At 40.9% G+C, this 26,958-nt stretch overlaps 1 protein-coding gene across 1 annotated transcript in view; it reads right to left on the reverse strand.

Annotated features, from left to right (window-relative positions):
• The window catches only part of ptprc (protein tyrosine phosphatase receptor type C), a 50,746-nt gene that overhangs the window by 2,957 nt on the left and 20,831 nt on the right, over nucleotides 1-26,958 (reverse strand). Inside the window, exons 13-29 of the mRNA XM_062027626.1 lie at nucleotides 25,873-25,981; nucleotides 25,667-25,704; nucleotides 23,335-23,432; nucleotides 23,157-23,247; nucleotides 23,007-23,083; nucleotides 22,902-22,938; nucleotides 22,710-22,807; nucleotides 17,049-17,174; nucleotides 16,775-16,932; nucleotides 9,609-9,744; nucleotides 9,319-9,468; nucleotides 6,548-6,638; nucleotides 3,419-3,558; nucleotides 3,205-3,336; nucleotides 3,003-3,128; nucleotides 2,771-2,919; nucleotides 977-1,112 (exon numbers count right to left, since the gene is read on the reverse strand). Of these exons, the coding sequence (XP_061883610.1) occupies nucleotides 977-1,112; nucleotides 2,771-2,919; nucleotides 3,003-3,128; nucleotides 3,205-3,336; nucleotides 3,419-3,558; nucleotides 6,548-6,638; nucleotides 9,319-9,468; nucleotides 9,609-9,744; nucleotides 16,775-16,932; nucleotides 17,049-17,174; nucleotides 22,710-22,807; nucleotides 22,902-22,938; nucleotides 23,007-23,083; nucleotides 23,157-23,247; nucleotides 23,335-23,432; nucleotides 25,667-25,704; nucleotides 25,873-25,981 (1,892 nt within the window). The remainder of the gene's footprint in view (nucleotides 1-976; nucleotides 1,113-2,770; nucleotides 2,920-3,002; nucleotides 3,129-3,204; nucleotides 3,337-3,418; nucleotides 3,559-6,547; nucleotides 6,639-9,318; nucleotides 9,469-9,608; nucleotides 9,745-16,774; nucleotides 16,933-17,048; nucleotides 17,175-22,709; nucleotides 22,808-22,901; nucleotides 22,939-23,006; nucleotides 23,084-23,156; nucleotides 23,248-23,334; nucleotides 23,433-25,666; nucleotides 25,705-25,872; nucleotides 25,982-26,958) is intronic.

Genomic DNA, 26,958 nt, shown 5'->3' on the forward strand with positions numbered 1-26,958 from the left:
TTGCAAACAGAGCAGCAGAAACAAGGTAAAAGTATATTTTGGAAGGTTGTTATATGTTGTAATGTGTTATATATGAACCCACAAGGGCATGTTAGCATCTACTGTTAATGCTAACAATTAATGTCTTTTCAAATATGTATGTACTAAATTCTTGTATATTATCACTCAATTTATCGTACTTTATGTTTATTTTGGTTATTTATTTATTGTTGGTTTTAGGCTACACAGGTTGTTTTTTAATTTATTTATCTATTTTTGATATAACTAGTGTATGGTGATGCTCCCATAGTGAAAGTGCAATTTCAATGCTATGTGCATTTATAAGAAAAATAGATAAAAGTGCTTTTGAAAATGTTTATTTCAACAATTTTCCCTAAAAGACGCATTCAGGCTAAAAAAAAACTGTTTTATTATCAAATAGATCACTCGATTACTAAAATAATCGACAGCTGCAGCCCTATCAATGGCCTAGTGGTTAGAGTGTTCGCCCTGAGATCGGTAGGTTGTGAGTTCAAACCCCGGCCGAGTCATACCAAAGACTATAAAAATGGGACCCATTACCTCCCTGCTTGGCACTCAGAATCAAGGGTTGGAATTGGGGGTTAAATCACCAAAAATGATTCCCGGGCGCGGCACCGCTGCTGCTCACTGCTCCCCTCACCTCCCAGGGGGTGATCAAGGGTGATGGGTCAAATGCAGAGAATAATTTCGCCAGACCTAGTGTGTGTGTGACAATCATTGGTACTTTAACTTTAAACAGTCTAATTTAGAACCCCAATTTAGCTGCAGGAACATACATGTAAATATTAATAAATATCTACCTTGGTGAAAGAGGTTATTCTTTTAGCACTGTTGGTGTGATGGTGTGTGTATGTGTGTGTGTGTGTGTGTGTGTGTGTGTGTGTGTGTGTGTGTGTGTGTGCTAGCATGCTTATTATGGGCACAAATAATATGTTTATCCCAGCCTATTTCTTACCAGATTTGCTATCATCCCCTTTCGCTCCTTACGCAGAGTTCTGGCCTCCTGGAAAACATCCACCGTCTTTTCCGTCTCAGCACTGTCCAGAAGGTTCCACAGTGCGCAGAAAATACCACAACGGGACGAACCATCACTAAGGAGACAACACACACACACACACACACACGCACACGCACGCGCACACACACACGCACACACACACAGGCGATGTCACCGCTTCCTTCAGGCACTACATGAACTTATTTCTCATGACTTGTTCCAACATAAGCATATAATATAAGCTTTACCCAGCATTAATATTCAGAATTGTGTTGGTTTTGGTCACGACTAGTTTAGACAGAGCTGCCAGCTCTTCCGGATTGCAAACGCTAAATGTTGGCAGCTAAGATTCAAGGTTTAATTTGGTTAATTTCCATGTTGCCTATGTAGTTTAAAGTTCCCATTAACTTCTTCTCATTATTCTACCAATTGCCCCTCAAGCCGGCAAATTGACGTCGACATAAGTGGTTTTCGACATAACCGAAACTCGTCTTGATTATTCAGTCAGAATCAGAATCCCACCTCTCACCCAAAGTCAGCTAGGGTAGGCTCCAGCTCGCTTGTGACTTTGAACTGACTTAGCTCAACGCCCCCCCCTGCCTGTCACCCAAAGTCAGGTGGGATATGTTCCAGCTCATCTGCGACCTTTGAACAAGCTCATCTTCAAACCCTTCAAACTTGCTAATTGACATTACAATAAGCGGTTGTCGACATAGCCCTTACCTGCGTTGATTATTCAGTCCTGTGATTGCCTGGTCAAAATACCAGGTACATTTCACTTTTTACCCAAAGTCAGCTGGGATAGGCTCCAGCTCACCCATGATCTTGCATCCTTTATCCTGACGCCCCTCAGACTGGCTGGCTGACGTCTACATAATGGGTTATTAACATAATCGAAACCAGTCTTGATTATCCATTCCAATGATTGACTGGTGAATAAACCAGGGTCTATTCTGCCTCTCCCCCAAAATCAGCTGGCATAGGTTCCAGCTCACTCATGACCTTAAACCCATTTATCCTGATGCCCCCTGCACTGTCTGACTGACGTCAACATAACCAAAACCGGTCTTGGTTATTCAATTCAGTGATTAAGTGGTGAACAGACCAGGGTACATCCTGCCTTTCACCCAAAGTCAGCCAGGGTAGGCTCCAGCTCACCCATGACTTTGAAATTAATTATATCGATGCCCATCGTACTGACTGACTGATGTTGACATAAGCGGTTGTCGACATAGGTGAAACCGGTCTTGATTTTTCAGTCCTGTGATTGACTGGTGAACAGACCAGAGTCCATCTTTCTTCTCACCCAAAGTCAGCTGGGATAGGCTCCAGCTCACCCATGCTTTTGAACCCACTTATCTTCAAACCCCTCAAACTTGCTATTTGTCGTAGACATAAGCGTTTGTCGACATAGTGGAGACCGAAACCGGTCTTAATTATTTGGTCCAGTGATTGGTGAACAGACATGGGTGAATCCCGCCTCTCATCCTATGTCAGCTGCGGTAGGCTCAAGCTCACCCGTGACTTTAAACCAACTTATCTCAACACTCCTCGGGCTGACTGACTTTTGTCTACATAATTGACACTGAAACCTGCTTGGACTACCCCGTCCTGTGATTGACAGGTTACCAGCTCAAGGTGTGTCCCACCTCCCACCTCAAGTCAGCTTGGATAGACTGCAGCTACGTTGTGATCTTGACCCAAAAAAGTGCTTCAGAAAACAAATGTGGTGTGAAATGATTGGTTGATTACCTGCATTGGACGACAACTGGAGCGCCTCCTGGCGTCTTTCCACGCTTGACCTCCTTAATCATGTCCGTCAGAACTTGAGGTTTCTCCGGCAGCTCTCTGCTCCCCCACTTCAGGAACTGAACGTACATCACCGTCCGTTTCTCTTTCCTCTGTTCACCAAAGCGTTAGAACCAGACAACACATTGAGACAATAGCGTCCACGGACAAAAACGACCGAGTGGTTGGATGGTACCTTGACGTGACGAATCAACATGATACGATGGATGATGTTCATGCTGGGATTATCATCTACTCTTTGCACTTGCACTTCAATATCCCCATAAGTGGTCACCTCCTTGCTCTCCAAAAACGCAGATTCCTATGAACAATGGTTATGGTTTAGGGTTAATGAACACGTTTTACTGCTGTGTGGACATTTGTCATGATCTCAGTACTTTTTCTTCTCCATTGGCCTCCAGCATGACGATGGTGGAAGCCTTCTTCTGGTAAACCATCAACCAGAAGTCAGCCATGGTACTATCTAGAGGAGACTGTGCTGCAATGAAGGTGCAAGAGTTCGAGTAGCCCTGTGTGCACACAAACCTTCGATCAGTGCATCTGATTGATCGTAGAGTGTCCAAAAATTGGCCAATTATGTAAATCACGCACATGAATGTTGGAAGCATTGATGTATGCAGTGGACTTCTCCTCCTCCTCTTCATCAGATGGCTGTTCCTCATCGTCTTCATCAGGGGTGCTATTGCAGCTGGACCCTTCACCCACACTCAGTAACACTCGGTTGTAGTCGTCTGGTTTGAAATGTTTGCACACAAGGAATGATTTGAAATTTTGACAAAGTGATCCTGAAAACTGTACCGTCAAAAGTACTCAAACACAATTTTGTAAGAAACGAGTAGTCAGTTAAGTGTTGTGATAAACCAGGAGTGGGCAAACTTTGTGACTCGCGAGCCAAAGTGGGTTGAAAAATGTGACTTTTCTAAAATTGTCATACAATCAATATGTGCTTAGAGTACTTCAAACATCTGCCAGTTGTATTATTGCTTGCTAAAAAGCGTCTTACCAGTAGGGATGGGTACCTTTCACATTTGAACAGATACAGTACAAATTCCGGTACCTGGGAATCGAGACTGGTACTCTTCGGTACCAATCTTCAGTACTTTTGTGTGTGTTGATAAATTTAAGCTTTTTATTAATACGATCTTATTTTTTAACGTAACATTTAAAAATGTGTGAATGTGAGTGTGAATGTTGTCTGTCTGTCTATCTGTGTTGGCCCTGTGATGAGGTGGCGACTTGTCCAGGGTGTAGTACCCCCGCCGACCGCCCGTGTGCAGCTGGGATAGGCTCCAGCACCCCCGCGACCTCAAAAGGGACAAGCGGTAGAAAATGGATGGATTTAAAAATGAACTGATAATGATATAACTGTGCTGTCCAGTTGTTAAATCTTGTTTTCTTACACTTATGAGTCTCATTTGCAAGTATTATATAGTAGACTTTGCCTAGTTGCAATTCCACAACTACGATAGGAGTAGTGTATAGGCTACGGTGTGTTGCTTAGCTAAGAAGTAGCCTTTGCCATGAATGTCAATGTAGCAGTCTAGTCTCATGTTAAGACCTACAAAGTATTGATACTGTAAGTTTTGTACTTATTACACACTCTTTATTTGATTGTAATGTGCACCTCAGCTGTAGTTTTGATGACCAAATTTGGACGTGTTCAAATTGCCATGTAAAATTGCTAATGTAGGCAACAGTTTGCCTATGTCTCTTAAAAACTCTCATTTCCCCCTGTTCATCTTATATAATAATTTTACAATTTAATGCTTCCAAATGTATGGGAAAAGTTTGGGAAAGTGCCTTGTCTCTTGAAGCATGACTAAGTCCCATGACCGAACCCCATGAAACATCTTTAGGATTAAGCAGAACACAGATGGTTCCTCTTTCAGTGAACTCTGACCCAAAGAGATGTATTGTCCTTCAAGAATGGACACATTTCTCCTCCATCCATCCATTTTCTTGTGCTTATTCAAGCACCAGTCTTAGTAGGAAAGCCCAGACATCCCGGTCTCTGGCCACCTCTTCCAGTCCCACCGGAGGAACCACGAGGTGTTCCCAAGCCAGCTGAGAGACATAATCACCCTAGGGTGTTCTCAGTCTACACCGGGGACTCCTTGTGGCCAGGCATTCCCGTAACACCTCACCATGGAGGCTTCCAGGAGGCATCCGGAATAGATGCCCAAACCACCTCCACTTGGTTCTATCGATGCGAAGGAGCAGCGGCTAATACTACTCTACTCCACTCTGAGCTTCTTTCAGATGATCGAGTTCCTCATCCTGCCTCTTTGGGACGAGTCCAGCCATCCTGCAAAGGAAACTCATTTTGACCGCTTATATCTGCGATCTTATCTCCTTGATTCACCACCTGAAGGTTGTGACCATAGGTGAGGGTAGGATCGTAGATTGATCGATAAATTGAGAGCTCTGCTTTTCCGGCTCAGTTCTCTCTTCACCACGACGGTTCAGCAAAGCGACTTATTAGTTTGTCTATCTCGCGCTTCCGCCTTCTCTAACTCGTGAACAAAATCCTGAGATACCTGAATTCCTCCACCTGGGGCAAGACCATGCTCCCAACCCTAAGGGTACAGTCTAAGCACACAATAGAGCTCATAGCTTGATGAAACAATCAGGACCATATCATCTGCAAATGGTAGATATTAAATCCTAAAGACTCTTCAAACTGGACACTTTCAATGCCTTGGCTGCACCTAGAAATTAAGAACAGAACCGTTGACAAAGTGCAGCCTTGGTGGGGGTCGAAGTTTATAGTGAACAGGCTCCACTTACTACATATTTCCCAGGCTCTCCCAAATTTTGGTGTGATGTCATCTACAGAGCTGGAGCTCATTTTACCGCATACACGTGTGGAAAAAGGCATATAAAAGTAATTTTTTTTTGCATGTTTTTGTCGCCTTGGTCCATGATTACTTCAAACTGATATGATTAATATTATGAGCAAAAAATAAATACAAAAATAATCACCATTTCTGGACTTCCCTGCTCTTCCATAGACGCCTTATGCTCTTTCAACATTTCCTCATGCATCTTGAAGAAAAATATCAGTAGAAGAGGACGCAAAATAGAATATTAGCAGCTTACCATCTTCTCTTATTTTTGAGCGCCGGCTTTGCTGTTCTTTGTTTTAACGCAAGTTTTGAGTCATTATTTCTACCTTTGAGGGAGCTACTGATTTTCGGGATTCTGACATTTATTCCATCCAAACTTCGACCAAAACCCTTCTTCTTTCAAGTCCGAATCATTAAAACATTGCTGCAAATTACACTCCTCTGGCTTGGTCTGTCCCATTTACCCACGACTCAAATTTGACTGGAGAGGTCCAGACTTTCCACATATTCCCATCATTTGGAAATGTATGCAGGCTGACCCCTTTTTTAGTTGTATTACTACAACCTGCAACAATGCATCAGGCAGACATATTTGATAATTTCTTTAAATTATTTCCAAAAATATTGTGATTCAGGATGAAGCTACCGACTACACAATATGAAATTGCCTCCAGTCTTCTGTGAGTGACGTCAGTAAGCTGATGCAGGCCTGCAGTTAGTGTTCCATAATGTGCTTAAACTCATTAGAAAATAACCCTGAAATCACTACTGTGTTTGGGGGGAATGTTACCTGTAAACATAGTTTTGGGTCCAGAACAATGAAATAAGTGCCAATGTTGTCAGCATTGGAGGAGCCCTTCAAGCTCATACTTACAGGGGATGATAGACGAACAGCGATTCTTGGCTTTGTTTTCTTCTGTGATCCCTGTGTTGAATGTCCTCCAGTTTGTGTAGGTGGGAAGTCTCTGAATTGCAGTACAGCAGAATTAAAAAAAGAAAAAAAAGTGTATTTAATATTTAGTATCAAACTATGATGTGAATCTATAATGTTTAATAGGAGTGAAACGATTTGGTTTAACAATGATCTGAGTCATAATTTGATGTTATCGACGATATTAGTTTATTTAAAACAATACGATCCGAAACAATTCAGTGAGTTAAAACCGATTCAGTAATTTTTTTGCAAAAAAAAATCAACCAGTGCGACTATGAAATAAATACTGGATACTGGACAATGTAGGTGACGTTTCCTATATTTAATTTTTTTTTTAATATACACAGTGGAGGGAAGGGAATATAAGGGCATTAGATACAAATGAATTATGGATACAAACAAGCAAGTAAACAACAATTAATTGCATTCACATCTTATTTGAATAAAGTGCAACCAACACTTTAGGTTGAATTAACAAGAGGAAACATTTTCTGCTCACATTTACAACATTCAAGACATTTTCAATAAAACTACCGCAACCAACTAATTTAACAGTAAATTTACCTGCTCTTTTTGCTCGTGTTTTTCAACATAAATAAATATTATTATAAAAAATAATGTGCAACCACATCTTTTCAGGTTTATCTCTCAGGACATTCAATTGATCGCAACTGGACTGTTTGGTTTGTCCTAGAAGACGTTTCGCCACTCATCCGAGTAGGCTCCATCAGTTTGTGCTCATAGACTTAGATTGGTCAGATATAGTCCAGCAGTTGGTGCCAAAACCCCAAATATTTATACTCCAAAACCAGGAGGGTGTGCCTGGACAAGGATGGTTTCGCCCTAGTGAGAAAAACAACTGCTTTCAGGTTTAATGAGCAGTGGTTTGATCAGCTACTACTCTCATTTTAATAAACAGCTACAGTAGCCGAGAAAAGTCACAACAAATGCAAACGTCACAACACGACAACTTCCAGCTACAACACAATTACAAAAGCCACAACAAATACAAACACCACAAATTAACAACTTTCAGCCAAATACAATACAACAACATAAGGATGCAACAGAAGTGACAGTGGACAGGTTTTGCCAACCGACCACATTGTCTGAGGCAAAAAGTTGAAATGGTGTAATCAACAAAGTTGGAAAAGTAAGTGAAATGTGACCACTTTTTCAGACATTAATAACATTTCTGATCATTCTAATATACACGTTCGTTACACTGTTTTCAACCTCCTATCTCAGCCACTTGGTCCGTCGATGAAATTTGGGCCGCTGTCTCTTCCGTTGTGTCCGTAACTTCCTTTGTGGCTTTAAGTTGTGTTGGCTTTATGTTATTGTGTTGTGTCGTTTGCATTTGTTGTGATTTTTGCAATTCCGCTGCAGGGGAAAGTTGTGTTGTGTGGCTTTACGTTATTGTCTTGTGGCGTTTGCATTTGTTACTCTATGTTTTGACGACTGATGGCGATGGCGCAACAGACAGATTTAAGTAACGTTTAACATCCTAAACTTCATCTAAAGCAGTGGTTCTTAACCTGGGTTCGATCGAACCCTAGGGGTTCGGTGAGTCGGGCTCAGGGGTTCGGCGGAGGTCAAGACACACCCGAGTCATCGTGTAAATAAAAACTTCTCCCTATCGGTGTATTACGGATACGGCAACAGCAGAAGTCACACTGATTTGCAGGTGTGTAATTTATTGTGAGTATATGCACTGTGTTGGTTTTGTTCTTTGAACAAGGTGATGTTCTTGCACGGTTCATTTTGTGCACCAGTAAAAAAACATGGTAACACTTTAGTATGGGGAACATATTCACCATTAATTAGTTGCTTATTAACATGCAAATTAGTAACATATTGGCTCTTAACTAGTCATTATTAAGTACTTATTAATTCCTTATTCAGTATGGCCTTATTATAACCCTAACCCTCTAACCCTGGCCCTAACCCTAAATGATAAATGGGTTATACTTGTATAGCGCTTTTCTACCTTCAAGGTACTCAAAGCGCTTTGACAGTATTTCCACATTCACCCATTCACACACACATTCACACACTGATGGCGGGAGCTGCCATGCAAGGCGCTAACCAGCAGCCATCAGGAGCAAGGGTGAAGTGTCTTGCCCAAGGACACAACGGACGTGACTAGGATGGTAGAAGGTGGGGATTGAACCCCAGTAACCAGCAACCCTCCGATTGCTGGCACGGCCACTCTACCAACTTCGCTAACCAAATAACTCTAAATTAAGTCTGTTACTTAGAATATGTTCCCCTAGTGTCCAAAAAACTCTAAATTAAGTCTTTGTTACTCAGAATATGTTCCCCATACTAAAGTGTTACTAAAAACATATAACTTTGTCTTGAATTTGAAAAAAAAAAAACATTTTATTTTTCACTAAAGAAGGGTTCGGTGGGGTTCGGTACCTCCAACAAGGTTAAGAACCACTGATCTAAAGTCTGCCGTTCCTAAGTCCAATGTGTTCTTTTTTCTAATATTGATCAAATCGATTCATTGCCTTTTAAAACTATGTTAGATCGATGTATATCTTTCCGAAGGTCAACTTGCCAAGCACAGATCGATGAAGTTGAATCTTAAAAATATAGATCGATAGATCGATTTATTGCTACATCCCTAATGTTTAATAATAAGAACATCTAACAGAGGAAGATATAATTCCACTCCATGCTATTCTATAACATAAAGTTTATACCTTAAACTCTTCCTCCAGTAAAGTAGGTTCATTGGCAGAGCTGATGTCTTTGAGCATGCTCAGTGTACTGTGAAGCTCCGACAGCGAAATCTCCGTTTCTCCAAACTGGTTGTGCTCCAGTAGGGCCTGGTGTATTAAGATGTACTGGGCCTATGGATGATAAACACTTGGATTAAACCAAGAAGACTTGGGGACAGAATGATAACACACACCAAGAAAGACATAATTTATCAACATCCCATCAATGATGCACACATTTATAAACATGATACAGTAAATGGATGGTTTACCTCCACTTGAACCATGAGACATCTCTGTCTGCGGAGATTAAAAACAAATCTATAGATGTCCACTCTGCTTTCTGCCTCCAGACACTCCATCATGGCATCAATGCCGATGTAGGTGCCCGTCCTGCCCACTCCAGCACTTTACATGGGAAAGAAAATGTAATGGACTTTAGTCAAGCACTTAAACATGAGCTTGGTGACAAACAGCTTGATGAGACCTTTAAAGGCCTACTGAAACCCACTACTACCGACCACGCAGTCTGATAGTTTATATATCAATGATGAAATCTTAACATTATAACACATGCCAATACGGCCGGGTTAACTTATAAAGTGACATTTTAAATTTGCCGCTAAACTTCCGGTTCGAAACGCCTCTGAGGATGACGTATGCGCGTGACGTAGCCCGGGGAACAGAGGTATGCCTTCCCCATTGAATACAATACAAAAAAGCTCTGTTTTCATTTCATAATTCCACAGTATTCTGGACATCTGTGTTCGTGAATCTGTTGCAATTATGTTCATTGCATTATGGAGAAAGAAGCTGAGCAAGCAAAGAAGAAAGTTGTCGGTGCGAAACGGACGTATTTTTCGAACGAAGTCAGCAACAACAGTACACAGCCGGCGCGTCTTTGTTTACATTCCCGAAAGATGCAGTCAAGATGGAAGAACTCGGATAACAGAGACTCTAACAAGGAGGACTTTTGACTTCGATACACAGACGCCTGTAGCGAACTGGGACAACACAGACTCTTAACAGGATTACTTTGATTTGGATGACAAAGACGCAGACGTGCTACCGTGAGTATGCAGCTTTGGCTTCTAAACATTTGATCGCTTGACCGTATGTGCGCAACTTTTTTTTTGCGTATGTACGTAACTTTTTTAAAATATATAAGCTTTATGAACCTTGGGTTAGGTGAACGGTCTTTTGGGCTGAGTGATTGTGTGTGTTGATCAGGTGTTTGAATTGTATTGGCGTGTTCTATGGAGCTAGGAGCTAGCATAGGAGCTAGGAGTTAGCATGTTTTTATGCCGGATTAATTTGTGTCATATTAAATATTCGCCTGGTTGTGTTGTGGCTAATAGAGTAAATATATGTCTTGTGTTTATTTACTGTTTTAGTCATTCCCAGCTGAATACCAGGTACCGTGAGTATGCAGCCTTGGCTGCTAAACATTTGATAGCTTGACCGTATGTGCGCGTCACGTACGTAACTTTTTAAAAATATATAAGCTTTATGAACATTGGGTTAGGTGAACTGTCTTTTGGGCTGAGTGATTGTGTGTGTTGATCAGGTGTTTGAATTGTATTGGCGTGTTCTATGGAGCTAGGAGCTAGCAGAGGAGCTAGGAGCTAGCATAACAAACACGTAGGTGTTTTTATGCAGGATTAATTTGTGGCATATTAAATATAAGCCTGGTTGTGTTGTGGCTAATAGAGTATATATATGTCTTGTGTTTATATACTGTTGTAGTCATTCCCAGCTGAATATCAGGTACCGTGAGTATGCAGCCTTGGCTGCTAAACATTTGATAGCTTGACCGTATGTGCGCGTCACGTACGTAACTTTTTAAAAATATATAAGCTTTATGAACCTTGGGTTAGGTGAACGGTCTTTTGGGCCGAGTGATTGTGTGTGTTGATCAGGTGTTTGAATTGTATTGGCATGTTCTATGGAGCTAGGAGCTAGCAGAGGAGCTAGGAGCTAGCATAACAAACACGTAGGTGTTTTTATGCAGGATTAATTTGTGGCATATTAAATATAAGCCTGGTTGTGTTGTGGCTAATAGAGTATATATATGTCTTGTGTTTATTTACTGTTGTAGTCATTCCCAGCTGAATATCAGGTACCGTGAGTATGCAGCCTTGGCTGCTAAACATTTGATAGCTTGACCGTATGTGCGCGTCACGTACGTAACTTTTTAAAAATATATAAGCTTTATGAACCTTGGGTTAGGTGAACGGTCTTTTGGGCTGAGTGATTGTGTGTGTTGATCAGGTGTTTGAATTGTATTGGCGCGTTCTATGGAGCTAGGAGCTAGCAGAGGAGCTAGGAGCTAGCATAACAAACACGTAGGTGTTTTTATGCAGGATTAATTTGTGGCATATTAAATATAAGCCTGGTTGTGTTGTGGCTAATAGAGTATATATATATGTCTTGTGTTTATTTACTGTTGTAGTCATTCCCAGCTGAATATCAGGTCACCCCCGGCTCTCACAGCATCTTCCCTATCTGAATAGCTTCAACTCCCCACTAGTCCTTCACTTGCACTTTACTCATCCACAAATCTTTCATCCTCGCTCAAATTAATGGGGAAATTGTCGCTTTCTCGGTCCGAATCTCTCTCACTTCATTCGGCCATCATTGTAAACAATAGGGAACTTTGCGTATATGTTCAATTGACTACGTCACGCTACTTCCGGTAGGGGCAAGCCTTTTTTTATCAGATACCAAAAGTTGCGATCTTTATCGTCGTTGTTCTATACTAAATCCTTTCAGCAAAAATATGGCAATATCGCGAAATGATCAAGTATGACACATAGAATAGATCTGCTATCCCCGTTTAAATAAAAAAAAATTCATTTCAGTAGGCCTTTAAATACCATTTGAAATAAATGATTGATTCTTTTGACATTCATCAGGTAAAGAGACATTCCACCAAATAAGTGTTGTAACTTTGTTCAAATAAACTTACATTTCTGTGTTTTTTTTTTTTTTAAAACTCTAAGTCTGATAATACACATATACAGAACTCAAAATGTCTAGTGGCCCATCTCAGGAACTTGTTTATTATTTTTCTACAAGGTTGCTAAGCTGAAGATGACTCATTTGTGTAACAGGAGTAAACATAACAGGAGTGAGTTTTTAGCATAGATTTAGCAAATATATTAAATATAACCACATGGCATGTATGCTAATAGCATCCATCCATCCATTTTCTACCGCTTGTCCCGTTCGGGGGTGCTGGAGCATGTTGACACAATATACCGGTACATAAAAGTGATACAACAAAAATGTATTTAAAAATAAACAAATACATTTACAAATAATTGGGGTAACAGGACTGTGCCAATATTTCAACCGGCAGGCATAGTTGAAATATTATCAAATATACAAAATAATTCAATGAGTGACCTTACTGATGGCTCCAAGTGGGAAAATTTAACTGATGTAACTTTTCATGGACCGTGTGACTCATGAAACATTCCGAAAGTGTGTATTTTTTTTAAAGTCTACTTTAAGGCAAAAAATGTGACATTTCAAGTGAACAAGTAGTTTACATTTATATTTTAAATGAGATATTATACTAATGCATTTGCTCAGGTTTGTCTGTTTGTTTGTTAGTTAGTTAATTAGCAGCACTTCGAATTTATATAATATTTGTGGTAGGTCAGGACATCAGGAAGGACGTGACCACAAGCGTCATGCGTACTGGCCGACTCGCAGCTTTAATTAATTTTATTTCAAAAGTTATGATATTGTGATCTGAATCATTAGTGTGTTAAAATAATCATTAATTTTACTTCGAAAATTATGATGTTGTGAGCCGAATAATTAGACACAAGCAGTTTGCACTTCCCGGTGCGGAAATGAGACTGCACTTTGTAGCCTATAGGCGTAATATTAATTTCACTATTAACAATTTCTTTTTCATATTGTTATTATGTTGTGATCCAAAACAATATTGCCAATGCATAGTTGTCTATTCATTTTCATTAATTAGGCATATGCCCACTAAAAATGCTGTGTTATTTTTTCTACTCAAATACTGGGTTGAGCCTGTTTATGGGTTATTCAGTGGCGGGCCGTGCGTTTCTCACCTAGGCCTTCAGTGATGTCCTACTTAGTCCGACTTTACCTCTCAAAATACCGTAATTTATGTCACCACATGGCCACGGCTGGAGATACTATACAAAAACACACTTGCACACTGCTGGGCATTGAACCCCTCAACAGTGTACAGAACGGTCTATTTTTCGGCGCATTCAACATTCAATAAACCCGCTTCAGCAATTAAAACATATCTTAGGTGGTACTGACAAAATTAAAAGAATTGTATAAAACAAATGAAACATGAAAAAACAATTCACCGCCGGGATAGCTTCCGGTGTCGGCCGACCTCGCCTCACAAGATGTAGTTTCTCTTAAAGGCCTACTGAAATGAATTTTTTTTATTTAAACGGGGATAGCAGATCTATTGTATGTGTCATACTTGATCATTTCGCGATATTGCCATATTTTTGCTGAAAGGATTTAGTAGAGAACATCGACGATAAAGTTCGCAACTTTTGGTCGCTGATAAAAAAAGCCTTGCCTGTACCGGAAGTAGCGTGACGTCGCAGGTTGAAGGGCTCCTCACATTTCCCCATTGTTTACAATGCAGCGAGAGCGATTCGGACCGAGAAAGCGACGATTACCCCATTAATTTGAGCGAGGATGAAAGATTCGTGGATGAGGAACGTGAGACTGAAGGACTAGAGTGCAGTGCTGGATGTATCTTTTTTCGCTCTGACCGTAACTTAGGTACAAGTTGGCTCATTGGATTCCACACTCTCTCCTTTTTCTATTGTGGATCACGGATTTGTATTTTAAACCACCTCGGATACTATATCCTCTTGAAAATGAGAGTCGAGAATGCAAAATGGACATTCACGGTGACTTTTATCTCCACGACAATACATCGGCGAAGCACTTTAGCTACGGAGCTAACGTGATAGCACATCGGACTTAAATGCAGATAGAAACAAAAGAAATAAACCCCTGACTGGAAGGATAGACAGAAAATCAACAATACTATTAAACCATGGACCTGTAAATACACGGTTAATGCTTTCCAGGCTGGCGAAGCTTAACAATGCTGTTGCTAACGACGCCATTGAAGCTAACTTAGCAACGGGACCTCGACAGAGCTATGCTAAAAACATTAGCTATCCACCTACGCCAGCCCTCATCTGCTCATCAACACCCGTGCTCAGCTGCGTTCCAGCGATCGACGGAGCGACGATCATAGATGCGGTCGGCGGCCCGGAGACGGAGGAAGTCAAGGTGAGGTCGGCAGCTAGCGTGTCTGCTATCCATCTCAAAGTCCTCCTGGTTGTGTTGCTGTAGTCCGCCGCTATTACACCGATCCCACCTACAGCTTTCTTCTTTGCAGTCTTCATTGTTCATTAAACAAATTTCAAAAGATTCAACAACACAGATGTCCATAATACTGTGGAATTTTGAGATGAAAACAGAGCTTTTTGTATTGGATCCAATGGGTCAGAATACTTCCGTTTCAACAATTGACGTCACGCGCATACGTCATCATACATAGACGTTTTCAACCGGAAGTTTAGCGGGAAATTTAAAATTGCACTTTATAAGTTAACCCGGCCGTATTGGCATGTGTTGCAATGTTAAGATTTCATCATTGATATAAAAACTATCAGACTGCGTGGTCGGTAGTAGTGGGTTTCAGTAGGCCTTTAAGTATCCTTCTTGAAAATTGCCTTCAAAATATATATCTGCCACCTAATCAACATTTTTCTCTCCTTCTTTGTGAGTTTTCTGTGGCTTTCTATGGCTCGTATGGCTCTGGTGCCACGTCCTGTTTTCGCAACTTGTGATTGGATACTCACTTAGGACTCCCAAGTGAGTATCCACTCACAGCGTAAGGCCAGCTAGAAGGCCTTACTGACAACAACTCGTGATCCGATTGGCTATGGCAATTGTCCATCAACAGTATGTGTCCGTTCACTTACAGCGCACACACGCCTGCATTGTTGATTCTGAAGGCCACGGGCAGATTTCGTACAGCATGGCAACATAAGCTAGCGAAATTCTGATTGGATACAAACTCTAACCTAAAAACAACAGCACTGGAAAGAGCATAATATGACATGAAGAGAATAGGAATACTTTAGATATTTAGGGAAAGTAAATTAAAAATGATTTTTATCTTTAATTATGATCATGATTTCTGGTTATGTTAGGCCAGCAGAGAAGGGCTTGCTGGCCCTGACGGCCCACCACTGGGGTTATTTCCAAAGGAGTTGGGTAGCTGGGTTACTGTTTGGGTCAGCTCTGGGATGTGGCGCATCCCCAAAATTCAAGTAACAACCCAGCAAGGAAGTACAATTTACCCTGCAGCTGGGTTACATTGTGGAGTGATTCTCTCCTGGCTGAGACGGTGTCAAACGGTCAGCCTTGTGCTTTGTCAGAATATAGTAAAATAAAAGTTTTGTGTGTACTTTATAAGTTACCTTATAACCTGTTACATATGATCGAGAAATAACACACCAGCTCCATCATTTTCGCCAGCGGGGAGCGCGGGGGGCTTAGCCTTAATGCACCATTTGTTCACCATCAGTGGGGGTGTCATATGAAGTGGGCATGGCCGAAACCAGAATTAAAAGCAGAAGTAGGTTCTTCAAAAAACATGAAAATAACCAACTTATTTTGTAGAGTTAACCCATCATTGCAGTTAAAATGACCCATCATTTGGGTTGAATGCATATGGGTAGCTGGGTAGAAAACTACCCAAAATGAGTAGTTTTCAACCCAGCATTTTTTTAGAGTGTGGACAAAGGCATTTGTCGCATTTTGGATGTATCGTCTGGTTATTAGCAGGCACATGAGCGCTGTCTCGAGCTGTATTTGTCACCTTTGCACGTGAAACATTTTGCCATTGTTACTTGTTAGGCTTAACTATTTTGTTAAATATTCTTTGGTCTAATTCAGTTTTATATCTAGCATGTGTATCATAACTGATTTTATTGAAAAAATGAGAAATTAAATCATTAAAATGTATTAATTTCTTAGCCCCCATCACGAATCAGTCAAGTCCCCCATTATTTTATAAAAAATAATCTTGGATTATTTTCTTGATAAAAAAATGCAGTTAAAATGCAGTTCATTTTAATGTGCATTCATACTTTTAATTTTCTGGGGAAGCTAATGGTGCCGATTCAGTGGAATAGTCCTAAATTGTTAAAAAAAAAAAAGGAATACAGTGAACACTTGTGTCCGCCAATAGGGAATATGACTATAGTTCATAAAAATGGGGACCATGAACAACAGTTTTGTTTATCACGTTGTATGAATTGGTATGAATAATTGACTATTTGAAAACAACCAATATCATAATAAAGAAAACAGAACCACCTGATAGAACTTGACTTACCTGCAGTGGACAACAATGGGCCCGCTGAAAAAGTCCTTAAAGGCGTTAACTTGTCGTCGGAGCTTCAGGAGGAGGTGGGGCTCCCCCGGAACGCCATGATCGGGCCAACTGATGAACTGGATGTGGGTCACCTCTCTCTCCAAGCTTTTCTCTCGCCTCTGAACGCATGCAAAGACATGCAGAACAGCACACGGCTCAATGAATAGTTGATGAGACGAGAACATCTTTCTGCAGCATGAGCACATTTTCATAGTTTCATGACAGGAAATCTCACATTAGTCAGGATAAGATTGCGGATGATATAATCGGGGAAGTAATCCTCCGAAAGGAGCTTGACAACAAACTCCTCGTAGATTTCTGTCTCTCGGTCAGGAGAAGGCCAGTATTGCACGCACTTGACCTGCAACAACAACACAAGATACAAGTTGATGAAAATACATGTCGGTGTTAAAATGTACTTCATCGTGTGGTCATATCTAAGAGGGGGGGGGGGGGGGGGGGGGGGGTTGGAGCCTATCCCAGCTGCAAATGGGCGGAGGGCAGGGTACACCCTGGACAAGTCGCCACCTCATCGCAGGGCCAACACAGATAGACAGACCACATTCACACTCACATTCACACACTAAGGTCAATTTAGTGTTGCCAGTCAACCTATCCCCAGGTGCATGTCTTTGGAAGTGGGAGGAAGCCCGAGTACCCGGAGGGAACCCATGCAGTCACATGCAAACTCCACACAGAAAGATCCCGAGCCCAGGATCGAACCCAGGACCTTCGTATTGTGAGGCACACATACTAACCCCTGTTTCACTGTGCTGCCCATGCTGCAAAATTCATTGTTGTATATTCAACCCCAAAAAAGATGCCATAGTGTGTAAAATGAAGTGTCAGGAATGTTTAGGATTTACAAACACTTACTGTAATTGGACACAAATATAATGATAAAATGTTACAAACATATTTATTACTACACACATGTATTTTTTAGTCCAAATAATTGTGCAGGAACATCTCCTGTTTCAAGCAAGTATTAAAAAAAAAAACTTACAGTTGATGTCTTTAAAGAGACAATGTAAACATCAACAATAAAGTTCACTTTAGTTCAACTTTTACTTTCTGAGAAGCAGTGTTCTCTACAGTGGACATTGATTGATTGATTGAGACTTTTATTAGTAGATTGCACAGTACAGTAAATATTCCGTACAATTGACCACTAAATGGTAACACCCGTATAAGTTTTTCAACTTGTTTAAGTCGGGGTCCACGTTACTCAATTCATGGTACAAATATATACTATCAGCATAATACAGTCATCACACAAGTTAATCATCAGAGTATATACATTGAATTATTTACATTATTTACAATCCGGGGGGTGGCATGTGGAGGGGGTTGGGCCGGAGGGGTTAGGTTTGGTTGATATCAGCACTTCAGTCCTCAACAATTATATCATCTGAGAAATGGACATTGTAACAGTGTAGGTCTGACTTTGTAGGATATGTACAGCGAGCGGTGAACATAGTGAGCTCAGAAAGCATAAGAACAAGTATATACATTTGATTATTTACATTTGATTAATTGCAATCAGGGGAGGTGGGATGTGGTGGGGGCAGGGTGTTAGGCTAGGGTTGTAGTTGCCTGGAGGTGTTCTTTTAGTGCGGTTTTGAAGGAGGATAGAGATGCACTTTCTTTTACACCTGTTGGGAGTGCATTCCATATTGATGTGGCATAGAAGGAGAATGAGTTAAGACCTTTGTTAGATCGGAATCTTGGTTTAACATGGTTTGTGGAGCTCCCCCTGGTGTTGTGGTTATGGCGGTTATTTACGTTATGGAAGTAGTTTGACATGTACTTCGGTATCAGGGAGGTGTAGCAAATTTTATAGACTAAGCTCAGTGCAAGTTGTTTTACTCTGTCCTCCAGCCCGAGCCAGCCCACTTTGGAGAAGTGGGTAGGAGTGAGGTGTGATCTGGGGTGGAGGTCTAGAAGTAACCTGACTAGCTTGTTCTGGGATGTTTGGAGTCTAGATTTGAGGGTTTTGGAGGTGCTGGGATACCAGGAGGTGCATGCGTAATCGAAAAAGGGTTGAATGAGAGTTCTCGCTAGAATCTTCATGGCGCATGGCGCTTTTGTTGACCAGAGAGGAGATTCTATAGAGAAATCTTGTTCGTAGGTTGACCTTTTTGATTACTTTGGATGACATTTTATCACAGGAAAGATTAGCCTCTAGAATGGAACCTAGGTAGATGACCTCATCTTTCCTGGTGATAACAATGTCACCCACTTTAATAGTGAAGTCACTGACTTTCTTTAGGTTGACGTGGGACCCAAATAGGATGGATTCCGTTTTACCCAAGTGTATGGATAGTTTATTGTCAGCGAGCCAGGTGCAAATACTACAGAGTTCGGCACTGAGGATTTTTTCCACCTGTGATTTGTCCTTGCCGGATACCAGCAGGGCCGAGTCATCCGCAAACAGGAACAATTCACAGTCGCATGCCGATGACATGTCGTTTACATATATTAGGAACAGTAAAGGCCCTAATATACTGCCTTGGGGGACTCCACAGCTTACTGAGCTTACTTATGTTTATATTAGTTTGGAAAATTGTGTTTCTCGGAAAAGTAAACTAACAATTTAACTTTTGATAATGTTAATACCTCACAAACTGGTGTTTAGCTTTGTTGGCTTTAAATATATTTTCTGGGTGACGGTTTATGCGGCAGTGACTCCAGGATTTGCCCTGCCTCCGAGTGCAGCTCGATAGGCTCCTGCCCCCCAGCGACATCGAAAGGGTGAAGCGGTAGAAAATTGATGGATGGATTGTGGATTTATCAAGTAGCTTTTCAGTTTACTCCTATTTCTCACGGTGTACAGTTTTTTTCCTGGTGAATTCCCTCTGCTCTGTGCGACGTGACCGGCTGCCTCTGTGTCGCCTTGGAAACGCTCGAGACGGAAGTGGTGCGCTTTGCTTTGCGCAGACTTTCTTACCTACGTTTTTGCCAGGGTTTGTTTGTCTGTTTGTTAGCAACATAACTCAAACAGTTATGGACATATTATTTTTGATGAATTGCTCCGGAAATGTCCCCAAAAAACTATTCCTCTCATTTACGACGTACACACTTCACTTCCTGCTTACGGTGTCTCATGTCTCCGACCTCGCCAGTGCCGCGCTACGCAAAGGATTCTGGGAGATGTAGTTCATTTCGGACCCGGCTAACGCAAAAGCGCCAGAAAAGAAGTACACTCACCAAGTTCTGGTTTGATACCGTCACTCATCACGGCATTATTGTGAAGACTTGAAACAGCAGTGTCTACAATACTGTTACTTACCCTATTTGATGATATTTCAACTAGGGCAGAGGTGTCAAACTCGCTTTCATTGAGGGCCACATGATCATCACAGTTATGGCTGCCCTCTACCCTCTTGTAACAGGGAATAATATCAGAATATAAATGGATAAAGATTCGCCTCATGGTATTATTACACAATTATTTTATTACATGAACTGTTAAAAAAAACAAATCTTTAGATTTTTGCAGTAAACAACTTGCAGAAGAGTTGCCAGAATTGTATGGTAATATTTACTGTTGTTTTTACAGCACATTACTGTAAATTACTGTTTTTTTTCAGTAAAATCTAGGGTTGTTGTTTGTACAATGTACTACTGTAAATGCCATTGTTTTTTGTTTTTTTTACAATACAATTCTGGGTAATGAGCTGCCAGTTTTTTTGCTGTTAGAGCTACGGTTGTTGTTTTTACAGTGTAGTACTCTAAATTGAAAAACGGTACAGTGTACACTTTGATGGAGAACTCGCTTTGAAATCATAAGCCAAGCAGATATTTAATCATTTAAATTAACAAAAAACATTTTCGGAATGTTTGATGATATAATATTTTATATTAAAGTTTAAAATATATGTAACGGCATGTAGTACATGTTTGTTTGCTGTCAAAAATTGCTAATTGGCCTTGTGGTTAGAGTTTCCGCCCTGAGACTGGAAGGTCGTGAGTTCAAACGCCGGCCGAGTCATACCAAAGACTATAAAAATGGGACCCATTGCCTCCCTGCTTGGCATTCAGCATCTAGGGTTGGAATTGGGGGTTAAATCACCAAATGATTCCTGAGCGTGGCCCCTGCTGCTGCTCACTGCTCCCCTCACCTCCCAGGGGGTCAACATGGGGATGGGTCAAATGCAGAGGATAATTTCACCACACCTAGTGTATGTGTGACTATCACTGGGACTTTAACTTTAACTTTAAAATAATCTAAAGAACAAATACATTTAGTAAGAAAATATAAATCCATCCATCCATTCATTTTTCCTACCGCTTGTCCCTCTCATATTATTTCCAGGCTTTCGGGGGCCACCTATAATAATGTGGCGGGCCAGATTTGGCCCCCGGGTCCTTGAGTTTGAAAACTGTAAACGAGGGGGTTCAAATATTAGCAAAGTCCTGTTATCTGCATGCGTTTTTTGTCAAAATACAATTTTTTGTTGAATCACTGTAATGTACTCTGTGTCAACAGGTATTTGCTAATTCCATGCTAAAACCACACTTTTGTTACCTTCAGACCTGTCACTCAAACAAGTCATCTTTGGCATTGGAAAATTGTACAAAAATTTAAAACACTTGTCGGAAAAACAAGTATCGGTGTGTGTTATTAGACATAGAGATAAAAAAATAGAATGTAGTTTAAGTTTATTTTGACAGTTAAAACAAGATAGCTGGTGGAATATACAGTAATTTATGATATAAATGTACAGTAATTAACAAATATATTACACATTTATACAGCATTGCCAAGGGTTTTTAATATGAGGTGTGATTTTTGGTCACCAAAACAAATCACTCCCTATTTACCTACTATGGTATATAGTATATCCACCATATCAAAAATAGCATACAATTATGGGCTTATATGGTACGTGCACCACTAGTGGTACGCGGGCTCCATCTTTTGGCACGCCAAAGAATCACTTGATTAAAGTACAGTGTTTTATTTTCCTATATTCAACCAACGTGTTACTGTTCAAACTGTGTGTAATGTTACAGTGGCCAAAAAATATTAAATACACATGTGAAATAAAACCTCTACCTCTGTTTTAATGAATACTTAGGCCTACTATGCAACTGTATGTTAATGTTGGTCATTATGGTGGTACTTGGATAGCCAAGTTTTTTCTGAGGTGGTACTTGTTGAAAAAAGTTTGAGAACCACTGGTTTTAACGATTCAGCTGGCAACCCAGGGCACCAAATCACACTATACACTATAAAAATAGGACCCATTACCTCCCTGCTTGACACTCAGCATCAAGGGTTGGAATTGGGGGTTAAATCACCAAAAATGATTCCCGGGCGCGGCCACTGCTGCTGCTTACTGCTCCCCTCACCTCCCAGGGGGTGATCAAGGGTGATGGGTCAAATGCAGAGAATAATTTCGCCACACCTAGTGTGTGTGTGACAATCATGGGTACTTTAACTTAACTTTAACTTTATACTGACTCTTAAGTATTATTGATTATTACCTTATAAATTATAATGAATTAAAACAGTAAAGTACATCTCTGAGTTTTACTGCCATCTACTGTCTAGTTTTAAGTCTGTGTGATATAAACGAGTTTTCCTATTTTTGTAAAAATCCTGCACTTTTTGGAGTTTAGGCTACAGGGAACACTTGAAACATTGATAAAAAAAATTCATTCAATTACAAGCTGATTTAATGTAAAAAAAAAATACCCTCGAAACAACTTTCTGAAAAGCTGCGGCAAATTTTAGACATTTTAGGCCGCAACGATCACAAAAAAAAGTCAGCAAAATCCTGGAGGAACTGACTAAAGTTAGGAGAATATAGAGAGTCTGTAAAATAGTTATTTGTATGTTAATATTAGTGGTTCACTTCTTATTACACTTGTGTGAATATTCAAGTACCTTGTTTCCCTCTTCGCAGCGTGTTACCATGACAATGATAGAAGATTTCTGCTCCCAGATCATCCTCCAGAAGTCACACACCGTTTCCTCCTTTGGTCCTGTAGCACACATTTACACGCACACACGCGCACACAAGCAGACTAAGTATAGATGAAAATAAAGGGAAGTGCAGAATAGAGAAGACTTTGGCACCTTGAGCTGCAATGTATTTCTTTGACTCATTGTAGCCCTGCACAGGAAGAAACATTCAATAAGCTGTGGAGAAAGTTTGAATTAAGAGCCACTTGTTGTCCATACATCAATGAAGCTGGCGTTGATGTAGTCACAGCCGGCCTCGCCATTTCCTGTACGCAGCTGGACTCGGTTGGAATCATCTGTGATTGTAGAGAAATGTAAATGTGAACTGTTTTTTAATACTTTTAATTAAAAAAAACTAAATTCACTTACATGGTAGGATGTCCACGTAACGGTTCTTCAGGGCATTGCAGGGTTTTTTGGCCTCTTTCATTGGCAACCGCGTAAAAATTCTGGGGATGCTCTGAAAGAAAATTCAAATCTTTCATTGTCCAGCCCCACCCGCAGGGCCAAATGACAACCTAAACAACAACAAAAAAATGCACAAAACCTGAAACTCATCCAGAAAAAGGCGTCCCTCATCAGCCAGTTTCCTTTTGTATGCGTCCAGCAACGTGTCAGCTTCGATTGGTTCCACTGAAAAGTTTTCTACAAGAACACACGTCACGCTAGTGAGAAACACTTTTTAATAACTGAAGCCTGCAGTCATTTAGTATAATAACGTGTGCACATTAGGTAATGCACTGTAAATAGCAGACACAACCAAAATCAAAAAGTATTATTAAATACATAATGAATAATACATAATATATATATAATATATCTAATATGTCATTAATATGAAATATTCACTTAAACAACAAACCTGTTTGTGGTGACTACGACAATTACATTTCAGAAAACCATTCTGCGATACAATATACATACGTATGAATATTCTTATTCATCCAGGTTATTGTATTCTCAGGGCATTGAATGAATCGCTACTGGATTGCTCAGATTGTCTTAGAAGAGGTTTCACTCCCGTTTGAGCAGACTTCACCGGTTCATGCTCAAAACTAGATAGAACAGATCTAGTCTAGAACAGGCTAAGCAGGCTTCATCGTTCATGATCAGGACTAGAGAGGACAGCTACAGTCTAGAACAGGGGTTCTTAACCTTTTTGACGTTGAGGCCCACATTTTCCACTACAGAGGGGACCCTACAGAAATTTAAAAGTCTTACTTTTGATTTTAATAGGACTCAATAATTATATCTAACCTACTGATAGTTACAATTAGGGATGTCCGATAATATCGGACTGACGATATTATCGGCCGATAAATGCTTTAAAATGTAATATCGGAAATTATCGGTATCGGTTTCATTATTATCGGTATCGGTTTCAAAAAGTAAAATGTATGACTTTTTAAAACGCCGCTGTGTAGGGAGAAGCACAGAGCGCCAATAAACCTTAAAGGCACTTCCTTTGCGTGCCGGCCCAGTCACATAATATCTATAGCTTTTCACATTCACAAGTGAATGCAAAGCATACTTGGTCAACAGCCATACAGGTCACACTGGGGGTGACCGTATAAACAACTTTAACACTGTGAACCCACACCAAACAAGAATGACAAACACATTTCGGGAGAACATCCGCACTGTAACACAACATAAACACAACAGAACAAATATCCAGAACCCCTTGCAGCACTAACTCTTCCGGGACGCTACAATATACACCCCCGCTACCTCAACCCCGCCCCCCCACCCGCCCACCCCGCCCACCTCAACCTCCTCATAGTCTCTCTCAGGGAGAGCATGTCCCAAATCCCAAGCTGCTGTTTTGAGGCATGTTAAAAAAAAATAATGCCCTTTGTGACTTCAATAATAAGTGGGGGGAGGGGGGATTGAGATGGGGGCGGGGGTAGCGGCGGGGGTAGTGGAGGGTGTATATTGTAGCGTCCCGGAAGAGTAAGTGCCGCAAGGGGTTCTGGGTACTTGTTCTGTTGTGTTTATGTTGTGTTACGGTGCGGATGTTCTCCCGAAATGTGTTTGTCATACTTGTTTGGTGTGGGTTCACAGTGTGGCGCATATTTGTAACAGTGTTAAAGTTGTTTATACGGCCACCCTCAGTGTGACCTGTATGGCTGTTGACCAAGTATGGCTTGCATTCACTTGCGTGTGTGAAAAGTCGTAAATATTATGTGACTGGGCCGGCACGCAAAGGCAGTGCCTTTAAGGTTTATTGGCGCTCTATACTTCTCCCTACACAGCGGCGTTTTAAAAAGTCATACATTTTACTTTTTGAAACCGATACCGATCATTTTGAAACCGATACCGATAATTTCCGATATCACATTTTAAAGCATTTATCGGCCGATAATATCGGCAGTCCGATATTATCGGACATCCCTACTAGGAAGGGTACATCGGTTGATGCTCAAGACTAGGTAAGACAGATCTAGTCTAGGGCAGGCTAGGCAGACTTCATCAACTCATGTTCAAGCCTAGCTTGGAGAGCTCTAACATAGAGCAGGCTAGCAAGGCTTAATCAGTTCACGTTTAAGGCAAGATAGAACAGTTAGTTTGAGTCAAGCTGGGCAGGCTTCATTGGTTCATGCCAGCTAGGACAGCTTTAGTCTATACCAGGCTAGGCATGTTTCATTGTTTTATGCTCAAGACTAGATAGGACAGCGCGAGTCTAGAGCAGGCTTGATAGGTTTCATTGCTTCGTGCTCAAGACTAGACAGAACAGCTCGAGTCTAAAAAGGCTAATCTTAATAGGACAGCTCTTGCTTAAAGCAGACTGGGTGGGCTTTATCAGTTGATACTTCAGACTAAATAGGACAGCTGTCCTAGTACAGTGCGCTCAAGAAAAAAGGACAATACATACTTACTTGCATTGGGGATAAGAAGCATGTTTTCATGCATGTCTCTGCAAACAAGCAAAGAAAAAGTAAATACAAGCTCCGAGGACGTAAGCATGCCCAAAATGTCACATGATCAGAGTTATGTCTCTTTTTCAACCGGTTTAATCTCCATCATGCTAACTTTGGAAACAACATGAGGACATAGAGTAACAAATGTTATTAAACATGCTTACTGGGACCTTTGGCGTTTCACCATATAGATCTTGACGAGAACTATAAGGAGCGCCACTGATGTGAAAATGATGAGGAAGATAAGAAACCCAGTGAGGGCTTTGTCATTGTCTGCAAAACAAATTGGCAACAACACATGATCAAATAAGGGATGGTTTAATTGCATGAAAACTTAAAGTATCAGTAAAAGTTTGGAGACACTTTTGCATTGAATTTAATGATACTATGTCTGAAATAAAGTATCGTATTTTCCGGACTATAAGCCGCTACTTTTTTTCCTAGGCTGTACTGCATCAACAAGCGACATCAGTGTGTAAACGATATCACCACATGGGCTCAGGAACACTTCAGAAACCCACTGTCAGTAACTACAGTTGGTCGCTACATCTGTAAGTGCAAGTTAAAACTCTCCTATGCAAGGCGAAAAACGTTTATCAACAACACCCAGAAACGCCGTCGGCTTTGCTGAGCCTGAGCTCATCTAAGATGGACTGATACAAAGTGGAAAAGTGTTCTGTGGTCTGACGAGTCCACATTTCAAATTGTTTTTGGAAACTGTGGACGTCGTGTCCTCCGGACCAAAGAGGAAAAGAACAATCCGGATTCTTATAGGCGCAAAGTGTAAAAGCCAGCATCTGTGATGGTATGGGGGTGTATTAGTGCCCGAGACATGGGTAACTTACACATCTGTGAAGGCGCCATTAATGCTGAAAGGTACATACAGGTTTTGGAGCAACATATGTTGCCATCCAAGCAACGTTACCATGGACGCCCCTGCTTATTTCAGCAAGACAATGCCAAGCCACGTGTTACATCAACGTGGCTTCATAGTAAAAGAGTGCGGGTACTAGACTGGCCTGCCTGTAGTCCAGACCTGTCTCCCATTGAAAATGTGTGGCGCATTATGAAGCCTAAAATACCACAACGGAGACCCCCGGACTGTTGAACAACTTAAGCTGTACATCAAGCAAGAATAGGAAAGAATTCCACCCGAGAAGCTTAAAAAATGTGTCTCCTTAGTTCCCAAACGTTTACTGAGTGTTGTTAAAAGGAAAGGCCATGTAACACAGTGGTGAACATGCCCTTTC

The sequence above is a fragment of the Entelurus aequoreus genome, linkage group LG19, assembly GCF_033978785.1.
Source record: "Entelurus aequoreus isolate RoL-2023_Sb linkage group LG19, RoL_Eaeq_v1.1, whole genome shotgun sequence".
In the NCBI taxonomy this organism is placed as follows: domain Eukaryota; kingdom Metazoa; phylum Chordata; class Actinopteri; order Syngnathiformes; family Syngnathidae; genus Entelurus; species Entelurus aequoreus.